The sequence below is a fragment of the Cadophora gregata genome, assembly GCF_030347475.1.
Source record: "Cadophora gregata isolate MNR1 chromosome Unknown scaffold_5, whole genome shotgun sequence".
NCBI classification, from domain to species: domain Eukaryota; kingdom Fungi; phylum Ascomycota; class Leotiomycetes; order Helotiales; family Ploettnerulaceae; genus Cadophora; species Cadophora gregata.
In genome coordinates, this window is record NW_026695928.1 from 58269 (window position 1) to 84432 (window position 26164).

The following is a 26164-nucleotide window of genomic DNA, read 5'->3' on the forward strand; positions in this document are numbered from 1 at the left end:
TAAGATGTGTTTGCTCTCTTGTAGTGTGTAGTATTACTCGGGTGGCAGGGTATCGATCGAATCCGAATCCGAAAGAGTGTCGGTACAGCTCCCCCTTTTCACTGCCGAAGACGGACCCAAAGATTTTCCACTTACTCTTAAACCCCACCAAGATTCTCGAAACAAGGCACTCAAGGTACCTTTGGACGCTATCCCAGTCCCCAAGAAAAATCCTTTCCGGCGATCTTCTACGCTAGAAGCTGTCTCGCTTAGTGTCCCCCCATAGCGTCTCCAGCGTGTCAGCTTCCCCTCAACCCATTCGTCCCACGCCTCTCCTCTCCCCCGCACTCCCACTCCTCCCCGCATCTCCAAGGCCCCAGTTCCTGAATTCAAGCTTCCCACTCTTCGGGATGGCCAGTCAGATCTCTGCTTGGCCATGGCGGACTCGACTTCATTCGGACCTTCTGGTCTCCAGCGGGTCAGCCAATGTTCGACCATGACGTCGCCGGGCGGGACAGAATAGTTACGAAAGACGTTGTCATCCGATGTTTTGGCGTTATATGAAGGAGTTGCAGGGACCTGCCTGTCCATGTTCTGTGTTGCGTCTGTTGATAATATTATATCAATAAACAAATTGTCAATCGGAAAACATGCTCGCTAAAGGGGTCATTCTCGTGCTCAGTGGTCTTGCTGGCCTGACTCTGGGCCAGGCGGCGGAGGAACTAGAGCCTTGTGGTGATGCCTTCTATCTGAAATCCAAGGTACATCAACTCTGCCTCCAATGGCGTAGAACACTGCCTCACTCATGATTTACAGTACACTTGTTATGATACCGACTTCCTCTGTCCGGTTATCAATGGCGAGCCAACTTTGCGATGCGGACCAGATTGTTACCTCCCAGAAATGTACTCGTAAGTAGCAAGAATTATTCACTAAAGACCAAGTCACCTTAATAATCTGATTCAGATGTACCGACAATCATCTCGTCTATTCCCCATCATCAACAAGTCCAGGCACACCAACATCTTCTGGCTCGGTTCCAGGAGCAACCTGCTCTACCGAAGCAACGACACTGGAGCTCGACTCCTTGCCTTACAGGAACTACTTCTACTCAGACTGTCATTCAGCTTCCCAGGTAGTCGTAACATCTCCAGAGCCCAACAGCAATTTGACAGTCATCGGACCCCGCATCATCGTCGCCTGGCCAGGTGGAAATAGTGGTATCATCGTGTATTTTGAGCCCGAGAGTGGGGTCAATGGAACTTTGGGGATCAACTTGGTGAACACTACCGGCACTTCTCCACTCTCACCAATTTATGACGATTCGAACGGAGGAAATGCAACTGTCGGAATCAGCACTCAAGTAGAGTTCAATGCCTCCGCTGTCCTTTCGGTCACAATCCTAGGTAGTATCCGGACAATTCGAGACTTTGTCGAAGGTCCAAGTCTGCTTCGAGATGAAATCCAAAGCGCATTAAATTATTCCAGCACCGACAATGGAGTTGAAATTAGCAGACTTTGGCTGGACAACATCACCACCACGACGATTTCGCTGAGCAGCGGAGACCAATCTATCAAGCTGGACAATACAACCGTGACAATCCCAGCTGGCACGTACACCTTCAACGCCTCCTTTGATTACCCTCAATTGACTGGATTGAGCGCGGAGGAAGTTCTCAGCCCAACATCGGCAGATTTGATTACTCAGTCACCTGATCAGACGACCTCACTTTCCTTCCTTTCGTACACGACGAAGCTTATAGCTGGAGCTTGGAGGTTCTTGACGTATTTTGGACGAGATTCTATGATAGCTGCGTTGTTGCTTGAGCCTGTTCTTAGTACAGGGGAAGGCGGAGCATTGGAGGCTGTCATTGCTGGTGTTTTGGAGAGAGTCAACATGACGGATGGATCTGTCTGCCACGAAGAGACTATTGGGTGAGAATAATCTCACCAGTGATTTGTGCGGAAACTGACTAGAGCAGTGATTATGCGACATGGTTGAATCTACAAAACAACATCACCAGCACGGCTCCACTTTGTGATTACAAAATGGTAAGCGAGATCCGAAGGCTTGAAGAACGCCATCCTGACTTGACAGATTGACACTGATTATTTCCTACCTGTTTTGATGGAGCATTATTTCCTTCGCAATGCTGAAGGCTCATCACGAGCAACGGAGTTTCTCAAGTTAGTATACCCAATGATGCTCGAACATCCTCGCTTACCATTCCAGGACAATGTCAACCATCTTCCCCGAGAACGCGAACCTGACATACGGAGAACTCGCTCAAATAAGCGCGAACAAAGTCGTCACATCATCCGCTCCATTTGCTGCATCCGGTAATCAGACAAAGGATAATCTCATTCATCTCAAACCCAACGAAATCGTCGGCGAGTGGCGAGATAGCACCTACGGAATCGGCGGCGGCAAAGTCCCATTCGACGTCAACGCCGCTCTCGTCCCAGCAGCTCTACGCTCAATCGCCAAGCTCGCCACAGCCGGTATACTCGACTTCAACGCCACACTCGTCGACTCGTACGCTCAAGTCTGGGAAGATTCCACCTTAGAATTCTTCGAGGTCTCAATCCCAGCCGAGACAGCAAGACAACGAGTCGACGCTTACGCCTCATCGTCCGAAACGTCAGGGCTCCCATCCCAATCTTCAAGCATCGACTCCGACGTGACATTCTATGGTCTCGCACTCGATGGAAATAACAACCTTTCCAACGTTGCAGTCATGAACACGGATACCTGCTTCCACCTCTTCATGCTCAACAGCACGAACCAGTCACAACTTACCAAGTTCATAAACGCCACAGCTAACAGTATCCGTCTCCGTTTCCCAGCTGGTCTATTGACCGACGTGGGCATGCTAGTCGCCAATCCCGCATACGGCGATAACCCCATCTACGCCGCGAACTGGACCACCAACGCCTACCACGGCACGGTGGTCTGGTCCTGGCAACTCGCCATGATGGCGAAAGGACTCGAGCTTCAACTCGCTCGCTGCAGCTCGACTTCCATCCCAGAATTCTGTACCGACACCTCAGTCCATGATAATGTCAAAGCAGCGTACAACGCGCTCTGGGATGCGATTGATGAGAATAGCGAGCATTTGAGTACGGAGGTGTGGAGCTGGACGTATGATGCGGGGAGTGAGAGGTTTGAGTATATTGATTTGGGGCAGTTGCCGCCACCGGCGGGGGTGAGTCCCACGGAGAGTAATATCGTGCAGTTGTGGAGTTTGACGTTTTTGGCTGTGAAGAGGGATGAGGGGTTGCGTTGATTGGGTGGGTGGGGATTCGGTGAGATTAAAGGAGGGAGGAAGAATGAATGATGATGCATAGGTTGTAAAGGAAAGTTCATCTTATGTCTAATCATAATCCCATTGTCTTATTTTCTGTTCAAGTATCTCTGTGTATATACATTCCATCTGCTCTTCTACCTCATATGTACAAGCTATCTCTACCGCCATCTCAGCCAAGCCCAGTCCAACTCATCACCCAACTTCAATACGCATGTCCACCCTTCGCCCACGTCGGCTTCAACGGCGGCTCCGCATTCTTCACCAACTCCACCGCATAATCATTCCACCACAACCCCGCCCTCGGGGCCCCCTTCCCCTCAATCATCGGCCCACACGCCCCATCCGACTCCCCCCCAGGCTTCGCCCAAACAATACTATCCACCAACTCACTGCCCGTGTCCGTCGTCGGGCGGATACCAAACCCAGCCCTCACATTACACCACTCGCCCCACTCCGTCCTGGTATTCTGCAGGCCGCTGCGGCCCTGGTCGATGATGAAGTGTGCGGGGAGGGAGGGGGAGGCGGCGGCGAGGTGCGGCGCCAGGGATTGTGCGTAGTTGAGCTCGTCGAAGGAGTGGCTCCATTCGGTGTAGTTTGCGCGCGGGTTGGCGATGTAGGGGTTGAAGTTTGAGACGTCGGTGGCGAAGCCGCGGATTTTGGCGCCGGCTGTGAGGTTCTGAGCGAGGGAGACGACTTTGGCGAATTCGGCGGCGGCTGGGGTGGATGTTAGGAGGACGGCATGACTTGTGTTAAGGGAGTGAAGAAGTGGGATTGTATCATACCTTTTGGGAGGTTATCGTCCCATCCTAACCATCCACCATGTGCGGCATCGATGTAGAGATGCACGTTCTTGGCTTGTAACTTGGAGATGGCGTATGCAATGCCCTCCTCATAGACAGGCGTAGCTCCTGCACAGAAAGGAATATTCTGGTTCGTGACAGCGTTGCCCAAACTATCCGGCTCAAGGATGATAGCAAAAGTCAAGTCAGATGCAGCTTTCACAGCGGCAGCATAAGGATCAACAAAGGTTCGCTTGTACAGCTCAAGACCATTGTCCGCCGATCTGAACTCTCCACCTGATTCACCACCGGAGCAGTCACGATCAGGGAGATCGTACAACACTAATTGTACGATCTGCTTCTTCTTTGTGCGCTTCTGCTCTGCTCGGGCTTCCTTGACTGTACTCTCGATGTTGGAGAGGCCAGCGACGGAGGCGACCCAGACAAAAGTACCAGTGTTCTGGACGGTCCGTGTTCGTGCCGCGTTCAGAGTATCGTTCTTAGCGAGGAAGGTAGCGATGGTCTCCTTCAGCTCGCTGGCGTAGAATGAATTTGCGAAATAGTTCTTGCCGAGGAAAGGGTTGACATCTGTGGTGTTGGGTTTGATAGGCCATTTTGGAGCGGCTGAGACAAAGGTAGCGCCTGTCAAGGCTGTAAGGATAGTAGAGTAAAGCATACTGAAAGGATTGTAGTGAAGAAATGAAATGGCGATAGACGAAAGGAAATAGTTTCAGAGCAGCACATCGATTTTATATTTATATTTGCGATCCAGTACTCTGGAGCAGTACTTCAAGCACCTCATCTTGAGGACAGTTTGCGTGGCATGCGAAGTTCGGTAGCATTTGCCTCCCAATAATATACAAAGCAGGACATATGACATTAAAATTTGGGTCGTGGCATGCTCGTCGAGGATAAATGAAGTCGATCCTGGACGATCAGTAAACGGGAACATTAATTATCACGGCGCCGACACTCCGATGAGCCTCGTCGGGAGATGGCATTGTGCGAGTAATTGGCATGCCGGACTTGGAAGCGGGGCAACGTATCTCCACGGATAAACAAAAGACATGGTGATGCGGGGGAGGGGACGTGAAGTATATTGAGGTCAGATTAAGGTCTGGCAATCATGCCGAGACGGAGTGCTGGCCCGTTGCGTTCAGCCGCGAGTAAGGCGTTTGAGATCGACGCAGGTCCCAGGGACGATCGGAAGGAGCCCAGATAAAATAGATAGTGAGTAGATGAGGGTGATTAAGTATACGATTGATAGGCGAGGAAGTGTGCTGGAGGTGATGCTTGGGGGTGGAAGCAAGAACAAGTGGCATGAATCGGCAAGGGTCGACTCACCTGACAATATCTTGGAGGCGATATTCCAGTCTTGGATGTTACGACAATCTTATCAAGAAGATGAAACAAGTTTCAATATGCTCGATATATCCAAGATCCACGGGAAATTGGTGCAGGTGACTCGAATGGCATGTCTATCGCACGTGACTCGGAACATCTCCTCTGGACTGTCATTATCAAGCAACAGTTTGTTGCAAACAGTTATCATGATTTCCGTGCAGCTGTTATTAAATTGGCATGATATGATGACTTTCCGAAACGTGCTCTTGGCTGACGGTACATGATATATCAGGTTGAAGTAAACAAAGACCAGTTGGTGAAAGTAGAAGTCGATCATGGTTCTAACATATAATACATTTTCGGTATGAAAGGATAAAAGTCATCACATCTCTGTACATTTCCATTTCCTTTCGTTCCCAAACTTCTCGATCAGGGATAATCATCTACTTCATGAATCCAGCCTTTCCATCCCCATCAGCATCCTTCTTCGGGTTCAACTTATCCAACAAACTTGGCTTATGACCCGTCGCATTGGCAGTCGAGTGAGAGTTGGTAGAGCCAACACCTGAGCCAGTTGCAACACCAGAACCATTACCGTGAGTACCGTGGCTGTTGTGATGACCATCCTTCTCAGTCAAGGAGGTAGTGCCGCGGGCACCTGCGCCTCCGAGAGTTCCGCCAACAGCACGAGGCTCGCCAGCGAATGCATCTGTGCGCTCGTCTCGGCCGGAGAGGTGTCCGCCTTGCTTTTTGAACTCGTCCATGGTTACGGGTGGGAGGGTTGTAGCTGTGTGGTGTTTGGCTTCGTTCTTGGGATGGCTTAGTACGTGATTGATTTATAAAGTATAAAGTGGGAAGGGGGTACGTACCTGGTGAACCTCGTGAACGGGCACAGTTGTGTGAACAACAGATGGCTGGATGGTCTCCTTTTGGATTACGGGTTGGATATTCTCGTGAACCTGAGAAGCGTCAGTATGTGTCACACATGAGCAGAACAATATACCTACGTGGTGGTGGATGTGCTCGCCAGCAATGACTGGGTTGGCAGATGAAGTGTGTTGAGTATCCCCAACTGTGCGAGTATTCTTGAACTGTGCTTGCTCTGCAGCGAGACGCTCTTTGACGTGATCATCGCTGCCGTGCTTCAGGTTGCGAGTCTCGACACCGGCCATCTGGTGAGTGTGTTGCTCTGGGAGGACTTCGCGGTCCTTGATGGGCTGGACGGATGTGTGGTAATGATCCTGGTGGACCTCTAATATTTAGGTTAGATCCTGTTACATATGTGCTGGGGTGTGGATAGTACGAACCTCTGTCAACTGCGGTTGTTACTTTCTCATGTTGAGTACGGGTAACGTTCTCGTTGGTGATGGCTGGGTTGACGGTCTTTGAAGTATGAGAAGTCGTTCCTGAATGCTGGATTGGCGAGTTTCTTACCTCGTGGACAGTGGTGTCGTGCTTTCCATCCTTGTGGAGGAAGCTTCCAACTGCTGCCTTTGCCTTGTCCATTTTGATTGATGTGCAAGAAGTGTTTCTAACTGTTGATGGGTTGGATTTTGGTGAGATGAGGATTAATGGAGTTGAAGATCTATAATGAATAGAATGTCCTTGGGAATCTCTGATGGTAATATAGCTGCAATAGCTTTAAACTCAACTTACGTAGCTTCTCCAGCTCCTCATGGCGGGGTAGCTACATCATCATGCTAGTTGCAACATTCCAGGAAGTGGTAGTCTGGAAGAAGCAAGATGTTGACATGTGGGTGGAACTAGAGACAAACTGCCAAATCAATATTAGAGTCGTGGCGGTACAGTTGGAACGTAAAACGTGGAGGCAGTGAGGCGGCTGCAAAGGTTAGGAAGTAAGGTTCGGCGATCATGACGGGTACATTTGAGCACGATTGAAATTGTCGACCGAGCTGGAGGACATGGCTTCAGCCACCTTCCTTGTTTTCAGTTTGACTCCGTCCAGTAGTCCAATGCAAGACCAAATACAGGAATTGAAAACCTGGTAGGAATTCCAAATAAGGTCTGAGATATGGACAAAGTCCGAATCGAGCGCCAAAGATATGGCTCTGGCGTCTGGATGACGGATGACTCGCATAAAGAGGAAACGATACTCAGATTCAGCTCTTGGTACCCAATCAAGTAAAGCCACTATTGACAACAAGCCGGGATAGCAAGGAGATCGCCGCGAGGATTGTAACGAGCAGAAGATCTCCTTGCGGCTGGTGCGCAAGGACCCTTGAAGCCGCATTGCTTGTTGCTCAGCTCGGCATGGTATCTCATGGATATGCACCCTGTGTTTTATTGAAAGCCCGAGTTCAAGCATAAGATCTGAGAAATATCGGAGGGGCCGGGAATAATGCGAAAGTTTCGGGCTAGATGCGTAAGTGAGAATCGGCCATCGAGATCTGGATGGGATTTTCCCCTCTTTGCCACCGTATACAATTGCATCATAGGACGTCTGTCGCGTCCCCCACATACTTGACGCGGGCACTGGAGGACTGCATGTGTTTGATATGTCCTCGAGCAGCATAGGACATGGGCATTATGCAATTGTTGATTCGCCGAACATTTTGATTCGATCTAGGATTGTTTGGAGGAACTCGTCTCCATGCGTCTTTGTCTCTGCCAACAGACTGTCCGGGATTTGGGAGTGCTTGGTAGTCTGGCAAAATGAAAGTTGTAAGCTCCCCCTTCGCGAGTTGCTACGCTTCATAGCCATCAATTACCGGTTTAAAGCCCCATTGACAATCAATGTAAACACCCACCTCCTACACAATTAAACCAGACAAGAGGGATCCGGCAATCCCATTCTGATCGACGCCACAACCGCATTCCCGTGGATCGTGAGACAATCTCTTCTTAGCTGGTAATGAATCTGGTGATTCTGGTGTAGTTTGGAACCATGACGCTTTCTCGAAAGCGCCGGTGCTGCTGCGTTGTCCATCGGAGTGGTCTCTCCGAAGTTGATATACGTCAGGGCCATTTCTCGGTACGTGATTGATGATCCTCAGCAGTCTAGACTGACATCAGAAAAGCCTCTTTGCAGCTGGCAAATCTAGCCCAATCCAGAAGAAAACAACTCGTGGGGAAGAGTCGCAAAAGAAACTGATTGCCACTAAGCCTAGGATGGAACGGCATTGTGCCACATCACATGCAATGCCATGCAAAAATGAATAGAAGCTTTCAAAATGCATAGCAGTGGTAAAATAATGATAAGAGCAGAACAAACGTGTTGAAGAATGAAGAAATCAGCTCGTCCGGAAGAAACAGCTATTATTTTTTAACTCTGCTTGTTAAACTTTCCGTTAACAGTGGGGATAATCCGATGAGGTCAACCAGAAGACAATGCTAAAGCCACACCTGCAAGCCGTCAAAATATTAACACCAAGCCAAAGTGGGAGAGGTTCATGGATGAGGGTCTCACTGGAATCTTACACAGCCAGTCGTAGCACGAGGAGAGCATGCCGCACCAAACTAAGTCAACGCCGCCTCGCTTACCAGCCAGAAAGGGGAATCTATCTCCCCTCTAGGAGCAATTCTTGCGAGGTCAATGGCTGCACAACAAGCCAAACAGAGCCGGCCGTACGCAGGTCCGTGGCCTAGAGTTCACTAAAGAAACTTCGGGGTAGCATGGTCGAGATCAAGGCTTGAGTCTCGTCCAGTCCCCAACTACTCCACCACTCCAAACTCTTTCATCGCTTTTTGATCTGAGAGTCGATGTCATCAAGAAACAAATCTCCGGGCTGACGCATATTGGCCATGAGGAGTGAGTGAGGTTGGAGAATAGGAGAGAGAGAGAGCAGACCCGCTGCGTCCCTTACGCGAATCAACTCCCTGCGTGGATCCCCCACTCCACTCCTGCGTACTGGGCGCTGGGTGGCCGAACCCACCTACCCCTGAAATTGGCGATGGCCTCAATTCTCAGGGGCCTTTTCAAGTCCAAAGCATCAGGCACTCCAAATCATCGTGTCAAAGGTCATTCGTACGACTCTGCCATTGCCTTAGACCCACCGGTCAAAGGTTCATATCCGGTTGCAGGCAATGGACCCAATGTCCTCGAGGAAATCCAGCGCTCCAGGGCACAGAGGGATACCTCGAGTGCCCGGCGACAGACAAGTGTAGCTGCGGCCCCCAATGTCCCTAGATATCGAGAAGACATTATCGAAAGACCACAAACTGCACCCAACGATGGAACCGCGGATGGAGGACGCAATAAACGAAATAGCAAGATAGGAAGTGCCACTTGGTCAGGCAGGACACGATCTGGATTTTCTACGAAATCACCTCCCAGTATCTTCAGAAGCAGTAGTCGAAATGGCAGGAGTAATTCGATCAATTCAACCACCGAAGCTCCCCATGCTTCTGTGCCAACGCCTTCCACCACGCCCAAGCCGCAGACGTACCAGCCGAAGAAAGGGCCCGGGTCAGTATCAGGCTCTTCAGCTGCATTCACGCCTCCATTCGGTCAACACATTCGGAACGAATCAAATGCCTCTCATAGATCCTATGTCGATTTACTAGAGGCACATTCGAGTATACGACCAGAAAGTTCAAAGCATAGGGCTAAGGCTTCGGGCATACGAAACTTTGGCGAGGACGTTGCAGACCGAAATATTGATCGGTTCGGAGCGGGCAGCCATACACAATTGGACCTGAACTCTCCACAGTTCAGCTACATGAAGACCGTCTATGCCCCGAAGAAGAGACCAATTGCAGATGTGGCGGGTGCGGGAACACATTCCAGAGTCTCATCTGCATTGGGCCATGTAATGGGTGATGACGGGCCAAGTGACGACATACCACCACGCAGCCATAGGGAAACCCCCTCCATTCGGACCACAACATCGGCGTCTAGGTCACATCCTCTTCGAAACGAGACTACGCCTGTAGTGGCGTCCAGTAGAAGTCGGGATCATGATGGAGCTTCATCATCTGGGGCTCATCCCTCCAATGATCGACGAGCCAGAGCTTTGTCTCCGCTGTCACAAACGAACACTGCTCAATCTTTTGACGAGGACGAGCCCATCATGCATAATAGTCATCCAGGAATTATACGTCCTAATGAACCTTCATATGATCCTCGAGGACAAGAAAATGTTGTCCAAGAACCTCCGCCAGTTGCAACACCAGTCTATAAACCAAAGTCACCGCCGCCTCAGGGGATCAATCAACACACTCCCACTCCTACGGCCAACCACACGGTGAAACGAATGCCCGCGATGCCACCTACCAATGAGAGTGCTATCCATCCACCTGTGAGTGTCAAAACGAATGGACACAAGAAATCAAAGAGTGGATCAGTAAGCTACTCGACCTTTCCCAACGTCAGCAATCGACCTGGCAACAACAACAACAACCAGACAAACCAAACAGAATATGCTGCACGGTCCTCGTCCCTAAGTAAAAACAGCAAAAGACAAGGCATGATTCTCGAGAACTCGAGCGTTCCTCAAAATCTGGACGCAGTGGTTGACCAGAGTAATACGGTGGATACAGATGTTACCACCAAAACACTTCCCGGTACATCCCCACCTCCTCTTCCCTCCATCTCTGAGAAGCGACCCCGTCCCGCTTCAGTCATGTCGCGTGCCTCGACACGCTCCTTCTCTGCTACGCCGGGCCTCTCTCCTTTACACACATCTCCTCATGACATTGAGCTCCCGCCGTCCTTCCCCCCGGCAAATTGGCCCCTCACTCCAACTTCCACTTCCATGAAATCCTCCTCAGATAGCATTGGCAAAGCGGATGCTAATGCGCTGTACTAGCCGTTACCCACGAGCACGTCACGCCGGTGCGACACGAAGTCAGAGAAGAGCGGGTCGTCCGCGAGATTCACACGCACGAGGTTAGGCATCATGTCCTTCCTGTGCTCGATACTGAGATTTTGCCTACGAGACACTATGTCCCGAGCTCAGATGGCAAAGGTCTCGTGGAGATCCCGGAGCCGCAAGTCTCGAAGCATAAAATCACTGGGAGTATGAATGGCACCTGGTCGTTATCAAAGAGACCGTACTCTTCACGATCACGCACCAGCTCTCTCACCCATGCCTCTATACAGCAGCCTCAACCTCCACCTCCTCTCAACCCCGAGGAATACGAAAGCGCCGAAGCTCCAGTCGTTGGACTCGCTCGTGGCGACCCTAAACCCCGCTCCCGAGCTAACTCTCGAGCTTCAAACCACACCGTCAAAACATCCCGAAGCCTGAAGAATATCTTCACGGAACCGATACTCACTAGCAAGAAGGAGTACGTGACCGACGAAGGGTATCCTCGGACTGAATACGTCTGGCGACATCAACCAGTCTTTGAGGACGCGACGGGACGAACCCAGCCTGTGACGATGAATGCTGGGATTCTTGGCGATTCGAACGCTCCTCCTCAGCAGTTCCTTGAAGATGGGATTCCCAAAGAGGGCAAACCTCGCCGCTCGGAGGATGAAGAGTCCTTGCTGTTTCGTGACTCGGGGTATGGGTCGATGGGTATGCTTCCTGGTCTGTCAGCGCTGGCTCCTATGGCTGGGCAGGGATACAAGACTGACGGAGGTACCGTGAACGAACTTGGAAGAAAGACCGATTCTGGAAGGGCTGCAGATGGTGGGAATGTGGGGAACGTCAAGATTGCAAGTAACGCGGAGGGCGAGGCTACCAAAGCCTTGAGCCGAATGCGAGAGAGGAGTAAGAGCAATGTGGCGAACAAGTCGGCGGCCTCGAGTGTGAGGAGAGCGAGTATGCCGCACGTGGGGGATTTGGTGAGAGGAGTGGATGGATTGCAGATGTAAAAGTTGTAAAAGTTGGATATCTGGAGTAGCCTGACTCAACAGGAGCGTTTCTTTTGTTTTGTATATGTACAGCTCTTCAGAGCACTGTTGTCATTATCCAGATTGTAAGTGTAATAGGATACTATTCTTCAGGATGTACTTGTTAGCCTCGCTCGAATATAGTGGACTTGAGTGTGGCGTTTCATATCATTCATTTCAAAGTTCGGTCAAGTTTTTCTCTGGATGAGAACCGGCTAGTCACAGGCTATCGTGACTTTGGTCACTCTTTGATCTGGTTTCATACTTGTATATGTATATATATTTCCGTGGAGTGATCATGAAGGTAGACCTAAACAGATACCTACATCCCTCGCCCCTCCATCAAGTCCAGCTCCTTCCACCCACCTTCCCCTTTTCACTAGCCGAGCCCCCCCTAACCTCTGCTTCACACTAACCTAACTTTATTCTTCCTCAAACAACCTCTCTCACCCTCTGACTCTCTTTCCGATCAAATACTCAATCCCCGATTCGTCCTCCCACAAACCAAATTTCCCCACCAAATTGGAAAACAGAGGCGGTGAACACCCAAACTCACCAATCACGTGCCGCAACGTATTATTCTTCAGCGGCGAGGAGCCAATGGGGTGGTGCGAAGGCGGCGTTTATTGAGGTCGAATCAGAGGGGAAAAGTGCGATGTGCAACAAAAGTTTGTGGGGGTGTATTTGAGTGTGGTGATAGGTAGGTAGGGTTGGAGAGGAGAGGTGAGATGTGTGTGTGGTTGGTGCAGGGGCTTGAGAGGATGGATTGATGGTGGTGGTGGTGGTGGGGAAGCTGGGAGGGAGGAGGGTCAGATGATTGATTGGGGATGGGTGAGTTTGGGTTTGGGTTTGGGTGTGAGTTTGGGTTTAGTGGTACAGTAGAGAGTTTTAGTGGTGGATTTAGAGAAGGGGAGGTCTGTGAGTGAGTACTAAGTGATTCATGGGGATACAGGTTGCATCGGTACGAAAAGAAAGAAACTCGAATGTGCTTCACGTGATACTCAACCAGCATCGTGCAAGGATGCTCACGGAGAGCCTGCTCGTTTTTACGACAGAAAAAGTGAGTCGATATCAGATAATGGAAAGATGGTACTATCTCTGTTGCGTAGTTTTCAATAATCACTAGTGACGAGATCAGAAAGGGCCTGGGCCTGGAGAGTTGTACCATGTGCTCTTCTTTACCGTACATGAGCTTTCCGTACCTAGCCACTTCCTCCGTGTGAACATCTCTTGCCAATTATGTGTACAGGGGTGGTTAAGGATAGACAGACCGTGTTCTGTCTGACCATGCGAGACACAGATGTTGGTAGGGTGTGGACTGCTGTTTGAGCTGTTCTACGTTGGGGAGCAGGAAAATCGTGGTGTAGGTAGAGGAAAGGGAGGAATGGATGATGGTGGTCATGAAAGTGCTTAGATATTGAGGCTGAGCTGAACTGGATTGAATGACTGCTAACTGATAATAGGGTCAGTAAATAGGTATGGAGGGACGGCGGAAGTGGTGGCTCGCTTAGAATGTTGTGTACTTCAGCAGTTTCTCGGCAATCAAACTTGCGGCCTTCCACGGATAGATTTAAAAGTCCAGTCTAATGATCTACACCGAGCTTTTACTGTAAATAAAGCAGAATGGCGGAAGTAAGTGAGGCAGGAATCCGCCCCCAGTGCTTCTTCCCTTGCGAACCTCCAGCTCTTCTTCACTCAAGCACAACCTCAACCTTCAACGCACTGACACCCTCCTTTTGTCTATCCAACCCAGCCTGCACACTCTCTAAGCCCTTTCCAACCACCAGTGCCTCCGGTCTAGCAACCAACTTTCCAGATTCCAGCGCCCACGGGACATATTCCCCCCAGATCCTCTCCGCAACAAGTGGCTCCTGCGTGACAATATTCCCCGACGAAACTCGGTAAACCTCCACATCAGAAAACAGGTCTGGAGCAAGACCCACACTGACAATTTTGCCACCTCCGAGCGCGTGGAGGATGGCTGCGGATTGGTGGACTGTGGTTTCGGAACCGATTGCGTCGTAGGCTCCTACGACGTTCTTGTCTTTCAGGAGTGAGATTATCTGCTCCACGATATTGTCGTTGTGGTAGTCTAGGACGTGGTCGGCGCCCAGGGATTCGCAGTATGCGAAGTTGGAACGCGAGGCTGTCGTGATGAGGGAGTAGCCTGCTGCGTGGGCGAGTTGTACGACTGAACTGCCTACTGAGGAGGAGCATCCCCAGACTAGTAATGTTGAGTTCTTTGCTCGCTGGAAAGAAGAAGAAGAAGAAGATGAACGCTTTCTGGAATTGGAATCGGAATCAATAGAGGGGAATTCCAGACCCAGGGTAGATTTCATGAACAAACCAGCTGCAGCAGTCGAGATACTCAGCGGCAAGACAGCCGCCTCCTGAAAACTGAGCCAGTTTGGGATCTTCGAAACCGTGGCAGCTTTCAGCACGGGATAGAGCTGGAAACCGCCGTATGCAGGGCCATTTCCTAGACCGAGAGGTTGAGCCATTACGCGGTCACCTACTGAGAATTTGGATTTGGATTTAATTTTGGAGCCGACTTGGACGACGATGCCGGCTACGTCTTCGCCGAGGATCGCAGGGTAGGTGAGGTTGAAGTTGCGGCCCATTGGGGATTGGATCTTCCAGTCGACGGGGTTGATTGCTAGGACGTGGGTTTTGATGATTATTTCTTCGGGGCCGCATGTTGGGTAGGGGACTGAGGTGACTTGTAGTTGGGCCAGGGGGGAGGGGAGGATGGCGGCGAAGTTCTTGGGGTTGGTGTCGGGTGTTGACTTGTGAGGGGAAATTCCTTGACTTGGATTGCTGCTGAGATGTTTTTGTGCTTCTTGTGCGTTGAGTTGAGAGATGCAGATGCTCAAAGTCAAGGAAAGCCATTGTATGAAATGCATTTCTGAAGTTTTGCTGTCTTAAGTGATAAAGAATGTCTCACGCGGAGGTCGTTGGAGGGATTGCTGACAAATTCCCGTCGTCATGGACCTTGACTCAAGGTACCTTGCGAACAATACTGATATCGCTGTCAGTACAAAAGGTCTCGTTAATAAACTAGAGAAAGGTACTCTGAACAAGTTTTGAATGGACCAATTGTCCTGTTATCAAGTTGTAGATACCTAACAAAGTCGAAGCAGGAGGCAGGTAAGTTCGCGGCGGGGTTATTCATATCACGTGTCTTCTCCGAAATCCGAGAAACGTCTTATTTGTCAAGAATGGCGACATGTTAAACTTAATTGGTTTTATTCTAGTGAGCTTGGAGGACGATTGCAGGGACATTTGAGCAGCACGAGGAATGTTACGCCATTCGTTGGACTTGTATAAGAGAGAGAGGTGATGACTATCGCTTAGATTTCGCGACACAAAAAATGCTACTCTGAGGCTTCTCTTCATATGTATGCAATATTGATTAATTTCTCTATGAAGCCTGTCATTCTCTACCAACGCCATTAAAGGTAAACCCAGCAGAACAGACCGTTTAGCCATCCAATTCCTTTCCGTCCATATGTAAACCCGTAAATTCGTCAATTTTCATCACAATGCATCGATCCATCAGTCATGTTCTCTCGAGTCCAGCGGCCAGAATTCCCAAACGCGGAGATCACTCCGTGAAATAGACTTAAAAATGCCATCCAATCAACCAATATGCTCAAAATCATCCTCGGTTTCCGTCTCCTCCCCCTCGTCATCGCTTTCAAATTCAAATTCCTCGTCTCCATCAGGAGTGTTGAAGAAATTCTCGTCGTCGTCTATGCTGACAGCTCTCACAGCCTGTTTCTGAGCTTGAGACGAGCTCTGCACATCTGCCATATCTGTATCACCGACCTTCTCCTTGCCCTTACCTTTCCCTTCTGAAGTATCACCGCTCTGCCTTCCCAGATCAGAGTACGACGAAAGAAGAGCAGCTTGTTCTTGCTCATTCGTGATAAAAGCGGGTCTATACTCGTCATTGTCGTCCAAAACAATCCCCTTGCCTTTCTCACGGATCGGTAGATTCATCGTCATTTCGGCATCTCCTTCCTCATCCTCATCTCGTCCAACCCAAACCACACTATCCCCATCCTCACTTGTCCCCGGCGTTGGGAAGTCACTCTCAGAGAAGACCCTCCTCCGATCAATATGATCAACACTCCACCCATCCTCAACGCCCACACTGGTGTTCACACCACTGCCTCCCATCCCACTCATCTCACTATCCCCCATGCCACTTCCACCAAATACCGAACTCCTCCCATCGAAATCAATCTCCGTCGACGCCCGGGAGGAATTAACCGTTGAGCCAGTATGATACGCTGGTCCAGGACCAACCGCACCGCCTCGTTCCGCTGGCGGGATAACTTCTTCGAAGACACCGCCTGTTCCGTCGTTCAGGCCGTTTGCCCAGAGGGGGAGGTATTTGTATTCTTCGTCTGTCAGACAGAGTAACGTGTCGGCGATGTCGCAGTTTGGGGGTCGGAGGTTCTGGATCTCGCCGCGAGAGAGCATGTTGTTGCAGAGGGATTGGATTTTCCATCCGATTTGGTCGAAGAGCGCGTGGAGGTTGAAGAAGGGGGAGGTGGGGCCGATGTAGGCGTTGATGGGGACTTGTGGGGTGGAGCTGGTGTCGTGCTCGTATCTGTATTTCCAGGTTGAGGTTGGAGGTTCGCTGGGAGTGGCTTCTGGTCGGGGGAAGGTCCTGGAGAGGTTTGGGTTGGGGATTGGGTCTGGAAAGGTGGCTGCCGGGGGCATGACTGCTGGGGCGATGTTGCTGGAGTGAGTGTCTCTCCAGATCTCTTCTAGGCGGTCCCAGTTGGCGGAGCGCGCTCTATAGAAATCTCGTGGGGATTTGCTTGATGTATCTCCCTCCATTTCGTCGACTTCATCCAGCCATGAAACTCGATGCTCGCATTTGGCTTGTGGGGAGGTTGCGGTAGTGCTTGAACTGGGCTCGGTTTTGATGGCTTCATCTCGAGCCTTGAGAGCTTCTATCCAGAAAGCGGGCCTTTCTAATGTCGTGTCCATGGGGTTGAAAGGTGACGGCTCTGCACCCAACACCTCAGGGCCGAATTTCAATTTCCAGAAATAATTCTTCTGTGCTTCTTGATGCTCATTCTTGACCACTGAAGCTGTGCCCTGCTCATTGTAGACGCGCTCGATCTTGTACGCTTGCTCTGGGATCTCCCCTTTGTTGAAATTCTCGTGTTGAATCGATTTCAGGATGTGCTTGTTCATCGCCTCGACAGAATACCGAAGTTCACTCATGTAGACCTTTGGGATCCCATGCACTTCTGCAGCAGCAGCAGTCCTTTCTTCAGCCGCATTAATTTCAGGAGTCTTGGGATACACGGAGTCATGAATGAGGTTGGTGGCGCAGCGGGAATGGTCTGGGTGCCATTTCAAGAGTCTCACACAACCCCAGAAGAATCTTGTCACCAGCTTCTCGTGCTCGGATAGGGTGTTATAGATACCATCCGTTGGATCGCCACTGGTTTCGTGCCGTTCTTGGCCGCGGTGATCGTTCCAGCTCTTTCGTTCGGATTCGTCGAGTGGTTGGTAGAAACACCAAATAAGTCGGCCGCGAATGTAGTTTGTGAGATCATCGATGACCTTCTTCACGTTCTTCGCTCTGGCATCATTTGGGGTGGCTTCTAGAAAATGTTTGAATTTCATGATCTTGCCGAATTCTTGCAGACCGAAAAGCCAATTCATATTTGAGCTCAGAAGAAGCTCCATCTCCTGCTCAATACGGGCGTGGAAATTGCGGCCAGCATGTTGGATCAAGTTGAGAGTATCCTCGTCCAATGACTCGCGAGCTCGCCCGAATTTTGTGACCTGCTTACCAGCGGGATAGTTTGTGTTTGGCTGATTCGCGGCCGCAGTTCTACCCGTGCCAATTCGGAACGCCTCCTCGGAAACCAAGATGGTAAAAGCGTATCGAGTAGCAACCTCATTCTGGAGAAGTAGACCGATACGAAGACAATCTTCAGGGAGAATCTCGAAGATCTTGCAGTTGGGCTCAGCAATCATCCAAGTGACGATGTAATCAACCACGGCACTATGGCACTCGAAGTGCTTCGCCAGAACAGCAAGAGTCCAGACCTTGGGCGCCGAATCGAGTCTTGGATCTTTGCCTTCAATAATCTGGAGCAGACGTTCGATGCCAGTGCGATGTCGGATCGGGCAGTAATCAAGACAGACGACCTCCTTCTTCTCACTGTAGTCCCGCGTATACTCGCTTTTCTGCTTAGCCCTCTCTTTCGCAAATCTCTTACTCTCCTTCATCGCCATCTTGAAGGCAAGGTCAGAGTGGCCTACGCCGTTGATTTCAGCTACTGTGGCTGCAGTTGCAGCTGCGCCAGCTATGTCGATGATCTCCTGCACGTCCTCCGGAGATGCTGGATCGGAAGTCTTGTTCTTCTCCTCATATGATGGATGGACTGTAGTTTCGTCCTTGCCTCCGACTAGTCTATGTGCTGCTGCGACACCACTGTGTTCTGCCTTGTACCATCTGCGCATGCCAAGGGAGCAGGAGAGTTCGGCGGTAAGTGCAAGGGCATCGTCGCCTTCTTCTGGAGGTGTAAGGTCGAGAATGTATTGAATTCCATCTGGTAGGCCACTCAGTAGCTTGTTGCGACGTCTCCAGCGGTGTTGTTGCCAATCATCCTCGAGATTCTTCTTGAATATCGGTGAGGCGGCCTTGAGCTTATCGCTATGGACTCTATGTACATCGCTTAATCGGAAGCCAGTGGCATCATAAACGGGCTTGCCATTGGGGAATCGGATGAAGACTAGAGTGTCTCCTTCATCGAGTTGCGACTTGGTGTATTGGATGGCGTTGACATCTCTGGCTGTCAAAGCTTTGTTTTTGGGAGATGATATGGGGGGAAATTGATTTGATGAGGATTCTGGGGTGTTGAATGAACTTTCAGAGGTATTTTCCATGCTGTTACCGGCATGAGACTCAGTTAGAGGCTCGACGTTGGGCGGGGGTATCACTGGAGGTGGTTGTGGTCCATTGGCAACGCGAGCAATGTCCAAGAGGTCTCGAAGGACCTGGACTCGCTCTTGTGCCATTTTTTGGTCCTGTGATTGATCCGGGGGAGACATTCAAGTATTTTGCAGCTTGATACTGCCGGAGTAACTTGGAATGTTGACAATTCAGACAATACTATGTCATCAAAATTAGGCTGACCAGTGTGACCAGACAATGGTAGAAAACAGGTCGAATGATCTCGTCCCAGAGTTCTATGGAGATTGAATGTCGATTTCAATACCGCAGAAGACTATTAAAGCAGGTGAAGCCGCGACCTGGTACGTTGTATTTCCAAGGGCTGGGTCAGTCTGTTGACTTCTGGCGCGGGGGTCGGGGGAGGCGAATGTTTCCTTGAAAGAACAAAGACGGCAACAATGGCTTCTTGGCTTTTCAAAGGTTAGAGCTGCAGATTGGGACGACGACACCAGATGATGGATATATCTCTTTCTTCGATGTTGTCGTGAAAAGATGAAAATATGTCAAGATATCAACGAGGCTGACAGCTTTAGGCACCAACCAGGCTAAGCCGCAGCCAGCCAGGCGATGAGTCGGTGACCAGCTAGGCCTAGCTTGGAGCACGTATGAGTTGTATCTGAATCAGTGTGTTACCATACCCAGACCGAGAATTTGTGAAGAGAGGATCGAATTTGAAGATCAAGGGAGGGAGGCTTTTGCTGCGTTTGAATTGCCGTACTGTACTGTAGCGTGGCGGGTTGATCTGGCTGCCCCGCGATGCGCTGGACGTTGAGGTTGGCGTTGATGTTGGCCTGGGGTACAAGCAAGCAGAGCACGGGTAGTCAGCATCCTCTTCCCTTCCTTGGATTTGGCTGTCTCTCTGTCCACTTTCGTGCAGCTGGGCCACAAGACTGCAGATCAGACCAGCCCCGTGAGTGTGTGATGAGGAGTGGTTGGCCCATGATCACGTGAATCGCGGGGTTACCTTGTTAGAAATATAGGGATTGTAGGCGTAGACTCAGTACTGTAGGCCGTACTACTAAGTACGCTACCCCTTTATATAAGAGATTCTCTCTCTCTGTAGTAGCTCCTTATATAACTGTAATTATAATATAGTAGCAATTCTAATCGATTGAAAAAGACTTTAAAACTTCATTTTTATTAAGATCTCCACTTTATTAACTCTTAGTGTATCTACTACTACGTCATGATATCATCCTAATCAAAAGCACTAATTCTCTATGTCACTAGAGCCTTAAAAGGCAAAACTCTACTAGAGTTCGATAACTTCTTTAAATAGGAGCTTAAGACTAAATAAGAGCTAGCTAGGGCTAGTATTCTTTATTATGTTCTTACTAAAGTTAGCGTGCCGAATAGTATTAGTTAGCAGAATACTCACGCTAAGGAAAAGAAGGAAGCTTTTAAAATAGTTATTAACTTAATCTCTAAGCTTCTCTTTCCTAAGTATAGAGATATTATTAAACTAAACGACGCTAAGCCTCTCTAGGAAGCTATTCACGTAGATAAAGGCAAAGTAGTTCAAGGGAGTCTTATTTTTACTAATATAAGAGATGATTTCTTTAAGATAAAGTTTATCCCGGGGGAGGAAACACTTTAGAACTACGTTATAAGGCTCTTACTCTTTAAAGTAAAGCTCAGCGGCGATAGTAAACCTCTTACTAATAAAGATATATATCTCAAGCTATTACAGTTGTTACTAGCGTCCGGAGCTTGGATTACTATAGCGCTTACCCTAGAATCGCAAGACCTAGATCTTAGAGATACTATATAAAAGCTTAATAAATATTAAATTTAATAGAGGGAATAGCTTCAACTTATAGCTACTAGTAACGCTGCGAACTACGCGAATAGAGGCTATAATAGAGGGAGAGGTAGCAGAGATAGTAGAGGCTAGAGGGGTAGAGGCTACTTATATAGGAGAGGTAATATACGTGAGAACAGGAGAGGATAGGAAAGACGGAATAATAACAGTAGGGGTAGTAGCTAATAGAGACGTGGAGAGCGCGTGGAAAAGAGAGGAAATCGCCCTAAATTAGGCTGAAATCAGTGTACCCGGTGTAAAAGCTATAGCTACTAGTACGTAGACTGCACGGAAGCTAAGAATACCTACGCGAGAGATAGCGCTAATAAAGTAGAGGAAATTAAAGACGATAATACTTATCCCGTGTTCCCTTCGGAAGAGATTTACTACGCTAAAGATATAGAATATACTTTATTAATAATCTCTATTATAGAATCTATCTAGAAAATTAACTCTAGCGCTACTCGCTACTTTAGTAGAGTTCTAGCTAAGTTCAAGTAACTTAAGCGCTAGCGTAATACTAAATATATTAAAACAGCGACTAATTTATACTTAATAGCTGAAGGTTATGAAGATATTACTGTTAATAGGTTAACCCTTAAAGACGTATAGTACGTACCTAACTTCGGAGCTATAAAGCTAGTATTGATATATTAACTTTCAGACGAAGGAATTAATACGGAACTAACTAAGATATCAGTAAATAGATACCGGAATAGTGAACTAGCCTTTATAAGCACAAGAAACAGAGGTTTATACATTCTAGATACGAATCCTTAATATTAAGTTATGTATAACGCAATTCCGTTAGACTTAAAGCTACTAAAGGAATAAATAGAGAGTTAGCTTAGTACAGAGGAAACAAAGGCAGATCTGCTTTATAAGTATTTAGGCTATATAAATTACGCCTATTTAAAGAAACTAGTTACTTATAGCAGTTATAGAATAAGACCGATTTCTATTCCGAAGCTAAAGGGAGAGAGGTATTACGAGGCTTACCTTGTAAGCTATATGAAAAAGCACTTTAATAAGAAGTCAGATAGTAGAATTAATATACCTATTTATCGACTACACGCTAATATCTCTAGTATCTTACTACGCTTAATTCGCGGCTATAAATACTTCCTTTTAGTAGTAGATAATACCACGAGGATATGTTAGGTAGATCTCTTAGTTAATAAGTCTACGTTAACTATTTAACTAGTTATTCGGAAATTAAAGCTACAGCTTGAAACTTAAGGGTAAAGCAAATTCCGTATAATTATCTACTAGAGGACTGATAATAGTAAGGGAGAGTTCGGTCCTGAGTTTATTAACTAGCTATAAGAGAGTAGAATCGTTTTTAAACCCTCTCCTCTATATAAACACTCTCTGAATAGAGTCGTAGAGCGATAGATATATAAACTAGCTAAGATTATATACTTAATCCTCTATAACACGAAGATACCCGAGAATATATAGTACTACGCTATTAAGTAAGCGGCAAAGCTAAAGAATAAACGCCTAACTACTGCTTTACTATATAAAACAGCCACTAGACTCACTCTAATCGAAGCGTACAGAGGATAGCTTACAAACCTCTCTAAAATAAGAGTATTTAGCTCTATAGCGTACCCTTTGCATCCACTAGGGCTACATCAGGGCAAAATAAAGCAAAAGATAATTCCGGGGTATTTTATATTAGTAGGTATAGCTAACACCTCAACTTATAGGCTCCTGAACGTAGAAACCTTCAAGGAACTGGAAATAGCTAACTACGGCTTCAACGAGTATATAATATACTCTATATACACTAGTAGTAAGGAAACTATACTAAAAGGTAGTAATAAGGCAGTAGAAAGACCTCTGCTACCGGCTACCGGTTTAGCACTTACTAAGAGGCTAGCTAAGGGTACTAAAGGCTTAGAAAGACCTCTAATAGAGAGGCTAGCTATAGAAGCTGAAAGACCTCTAGGAGAGAGGCTAGCTATAGAAGCTGAAAATCCTTCAAGGGGAAGGTCAGCTGTAGAAAACACAGTAGGAGATACTAAGGGAGCGTCTAATCAACGCCTCCCTAAATAGACTCAACTAGTAAACGCGTCTAATAATACTCTACTATTAAGATATAGTAGGAAACAGTATAGAAAATAACACTTCGAGTAAGCCGCTTAGGTAATAACTACGAAGCTATACTCTTAGTAAATCCTTAATAAGGCACTAACCTATCAAATAGCGCTAATTACGCTAGAGGGTAAACCTATACGACCTCTTAAGGTTATAACTATTATAGAGGCTCTGAGGGAGAATCTAGTAGAATAGAAGGCCGCTATTCTTAAGGAATTATAAGCTATATAAAGCGCTAGAACTTATAGAGTATACTTTAGTAAGCCTCCCTCCGGCTTGAAACTAATATCTTTAAGACTAGTTCTATGTAACAAAATTAACTCCGATAGCTCTATAGTATAGTGAAAAGCTAAGCTTGTAGTAAGAGGCTTTAAGTAAAAACACGGCCTTAACTACTTTGACACCTTCGCGAGTATTATACGCTATTCCACCTTACGAGCACTACTTGCTATTACGGCTAAAAGAGACCTGGAGATTAAGTATATTAATATCGATATTACCTTCTTAAACGCGTACCTAAAAGAAGATATATATATAACAATTCCGAACGATAAGACGCCGGAGATATAGAATAAGCTTCACCTAGAGCTAAATAGAAGGAAAGACGTATATCTAAAGCTCCTACGCTCTCTCTATAGCTTAAAACAAGCACCTAGGGAATAGTGGCTCCTTATTAAAGATAAGATGAAAAAGCTAAGTCTAGAAGCGTTAGAGGCTAACCCTAATCTCTTTATCTTTAAGAATAGAGCGTACGTATTAGTCTTCGTTAATAATATACTAATTATAGGTAACCCTGCCGACTATGAATATCTCAAGAAATAGCTCTTAAAGACCTGGAAAGGTAAAGACCTTAGAGCTATTAATACGTTTATAAGCCTACAAGTTAAGAGAGATAGGAAGAATAAGACTTTACGGATTTATTAAATAACCTATATATAAAAGCTACTAAAAAGGTTTAGAATAGCCGCAGCTAGAGGCAATACCTTACCTATAGCCGCTAGAATAGTACTAAGGGAGTCAGCTAAAGATAAAGGTATTATACTAGCCTCCCCTGAAGAGATCTTACTATTTCAGCAGATTATTAGCTCTCTAATATACCTCTCGAACTTCACACGACCTGATATTACCTATATAATAGGCTAGCTAGCGCGGTATATATTAAATCCCCTTAAATCTCACCTCTAAAACACGAAACCTCTCCTCTGATATCTATAATATATAGAAGGTAATAGAATAATATTTAGAATCGGAATAGAATATAAGGGAAAGCTAGACGATGATATATTCGATATTTAGACTAATATTATGTAAGAGACGGAATACAATAGGAAATCGTTCTAAGGATAGATAGTAAGGTTCTACAGGGGTCTAATCTCTTAAGCTACTAATAGGCAAAGGTCTATAGCTCTCTCCAGCTTAGATTCTGAGATAATAGCTATTAGTAATAGCTCTAGAGAAGCAGCCTAGTTACTTAAGCTATAGAAAGACCTTAATATAAAGCTATCCCGAATTCCTACGCTATATCTTAATAACGCTAGAGCTGAATCTCTCTTAAAAGAACGGAAATTCTATCTAAAAGCAAAGTATATTAATATCCGCTAGTTCTATATTCGAGACGATATAGTTTTATATAATAAGTTAGTAGTAAAATACGTTCTAGGTAATAATAATATAGTAGATACTCTTACGAAAGCTTTACCTTCAGAATCGTTTGAATGATATAAGACGTATATAGGGTTACCTAGTAACAACTGATTCTCTAATAATAACTCTAAGATTAATAATAGTTAGCTAATTAATAGTAGACCTATATAAATCAAGGCTGTTTCTAGTAGTGGAACCTATAAAAAATAGAATATTCTTCGCGGAAAATCAGTCCTTTAATAAATATCTTCCTTAATAACAATATATAACTGCGAATCAAGTAAAATATAATATATAACTACTATACCTAATAGTTAAGATAAATCTTATTCCGCAGTTGAAGGAAGAAGGAAAGGAAATAGAACTAGAAGAGGACGACTTTTATATACCCTAGAGGCTAGAGAGAAGGCTAGTAAGGAATATCTTAGTAGTTATAAAAGGAAGGTGCGAGGTGACTATAAAGAAAAGTAAATAAGAGCGGCAGGAGTAAGAGATTATTAATAAAGGAGCGATTTAAGTGTACTCTTATACCGTTTTATATGCCTTAATACTATAAAGTTACTAAACTCCTAGGAAAACAGGAGACGTAGGCACTATATATATACTAGTATATTATAAGAGTTAATAAGGCATAATTAAGGCTCTTTATATAATACAAGTTATTAGTAATACTTTAGCGATACTCTAGCGTCGCTTCGGGAATATTCAGCGCTATACTACTTTAGAAGGCTCTATTTACTACAGATATAGAGAATAGGGGGGCTATTAGAAATATGGGGATTATAGGCGTAGACTCAGTACTGTAGGCCGTACTACTAAGTACGCTACCCCTTTATATAGGAGATTCTCTCTCTCTGTAGTAGCTCCTTATACAACTGTAATTATGACATACCTACCTATGAATATGTATTCGTGAATTATGAGTTATTGTTATGAAAGGAGGAAAGGAACTTAAGGCACTGATACCTGACCATAGAGAGGGGAGGAAGCCACAACATTTCTGAAAATGGAATCGCGGTATGAGATGGGTATATTCTTGAGAAGAATAAAACGTGGGAGAAGTTAGACTAGCCGAATGGTTATGGAGCAGTGAAAACACATGTTGCCTCTCACCTTCTTCTTCCTATATCTGGTTTGATTTCGTATTTTCATTCTTGACCAGTACATTGGCAAGCAGGATGCGACGAGGAGTCGGGCCCACCCACTTGTTGATTCCAGAGCAGGTCGTGTACCTTTCAAAAACTCGTTCTCTGACTGCTGGTAACCAAAATCTAGCTCAGCGAACCAGACGACAACCCAGACTGGGCATCATACTTCTTCGCATCAAGCTACGAAGTGTTCTGTATTGAGCAAAGGAGCCTTGACCGTCAAGACTCTGGTCCCTCAAGCGAAAATAAACAAGCCACTAGTTTTCAC

The 26164-nt window shown here is 47.0% G+C and overlaps 6 protein-coding genes across 6 annotated transcripts; 2 read left to right on the forward strand and 4 right to left on the reverse strand.

The window, feature by feature from the left end:
- Positions 1 to 328: 328 nt before the first annotated feature.
- ONS95_010822 (uncharacterized protein) lies at positions 329 to 3266 on the forward strand (the record flags this gene model as incomplete). The annotated part of the gene is made up of 6 exons (XM_058504405.1): positions 329 to 740; positions 796 to 890; positions 946 to 1914; positions 1962 to 2031; positions 2078 to 2166; positions 2213 to 3266. The coding sequence occupies exons 1-6, from the start codon at positions 630 to 632 to the stop codon at positions 3264 to 3266; spliced, it is 2388 nt and encodes a 795-aa protein (XP_058358961.1). The 5' UTR covers positions 329 to 629.
- Positions 3167 to 5470, reverse strand: ONS95_010823 (uncharacterized protein). The gene is made up of 2 exons (XM_058504406.1): positions 4070 to 5470; positions 3167 to 4001 (listed from the first exon to the last, which is right to left on the reverse strand). The coding sequence occupies exons 1-2, from the start codon at positions 4740 to 4742 to the stop codon at positions 3490 to 3492; spliced, it is 1185 nt and encodes a 394-aa protein (XP_058358962.1). The 5' UTR covers positions 4743 to 5470; the 3' UTR covers positions 3167 to 3489.
- A 383-nt stretch (positions 5471 to 5853) lies between these two features.
- On the reverse strand, positions 5854 to 6916 carry ONS95_010824 (uncharacterized protein; the record flags this gene model as incomplete). Its single annotated transcript, XM_058504407.1, has 5 exons — positions 5854 to 6219; positions 6280 to 6369; positions 6418 to 6662; positions 6718 to 6793; positions 6845 to 6916. 5 exons carry the CDS (start codon positions 6914 to 6916, stop codon positions 5854 to 5856), a joined length of 849 nt encoding a protein of 282 aa, XP_058358963.1.
- Positions 6917 to 9321: 2405 nt separating this feature from the next.
- On the forward strand, positions 9322 to 12191 carry ONS95_010825 (uncharacterized protein; the record flags this gene model as incomplete). Its single annotated transcript, XM_058504408.1, has 2 exons — positions 9322 to 10933; positions 11179 to 12191. The coding sequence occupies 2 exons, from the start codon at positions 9322 to 9324 to the stop codon at positions 12189 to 12191; spliced, it is 2625 nt and encodes an 874-aa protein (XP_058358964.1).
- A 1709-nt stretch (positions 12192 to 13900) lies between these two features.
- Positions 13901 to 15112, reverse strand: ONS95_010826 (uncharacterized protein; the record flags this gene model as incomplete). Its single annotated transcript, XM_058504409.1, has 1 exon — positions 13901 to 15112. One exon carries the CDS (start codon positions 15110 to 15112, stop codon positions 13901 to 13903), a length of 1212 nt encoding a protein of 403 aa, XP_058358965.1.
- Positions 15113 to 15848: 736 nt separating this feature from the next.
- Positions 15849 to 19298, reverse strand: ONS95_010827 (uncharacterized protein; the record flags this gene model as incomplete). The annotated part of the gene is made up of 1 exon (XM_058504410.1): positions 15849 to 19298. The coding sequence occupies one exon, from the start codon at positions 19296 to 19298 to the stop codon at positions 15849 to 15851; it is 3450 nt and encodes a 1149-aa protein (XP_058358966.1).
- Between the last annotated feature and the right edge of the window lie 6866 nt (positions 19299 to 26164).

What these genes read in the sequence shown, in the direction of transcription:
- ONS95_010823 (XM_058504406.1), bottom strand. Translation starts at nt 4,742, where the DNA reads ATGCTTTACTCTACTATCCTTACAGCCTTGACAGGCGCTACCTTTGTC. An exon ending in GGACGATAACCTCCCAAAAG is followed by an intron (nt 4,002 to 4,069) that starts GTATGATACAAT and finishes CATCCACCCCAG; the next exon opens with CCGCCGCCGAATTCGCCAAA.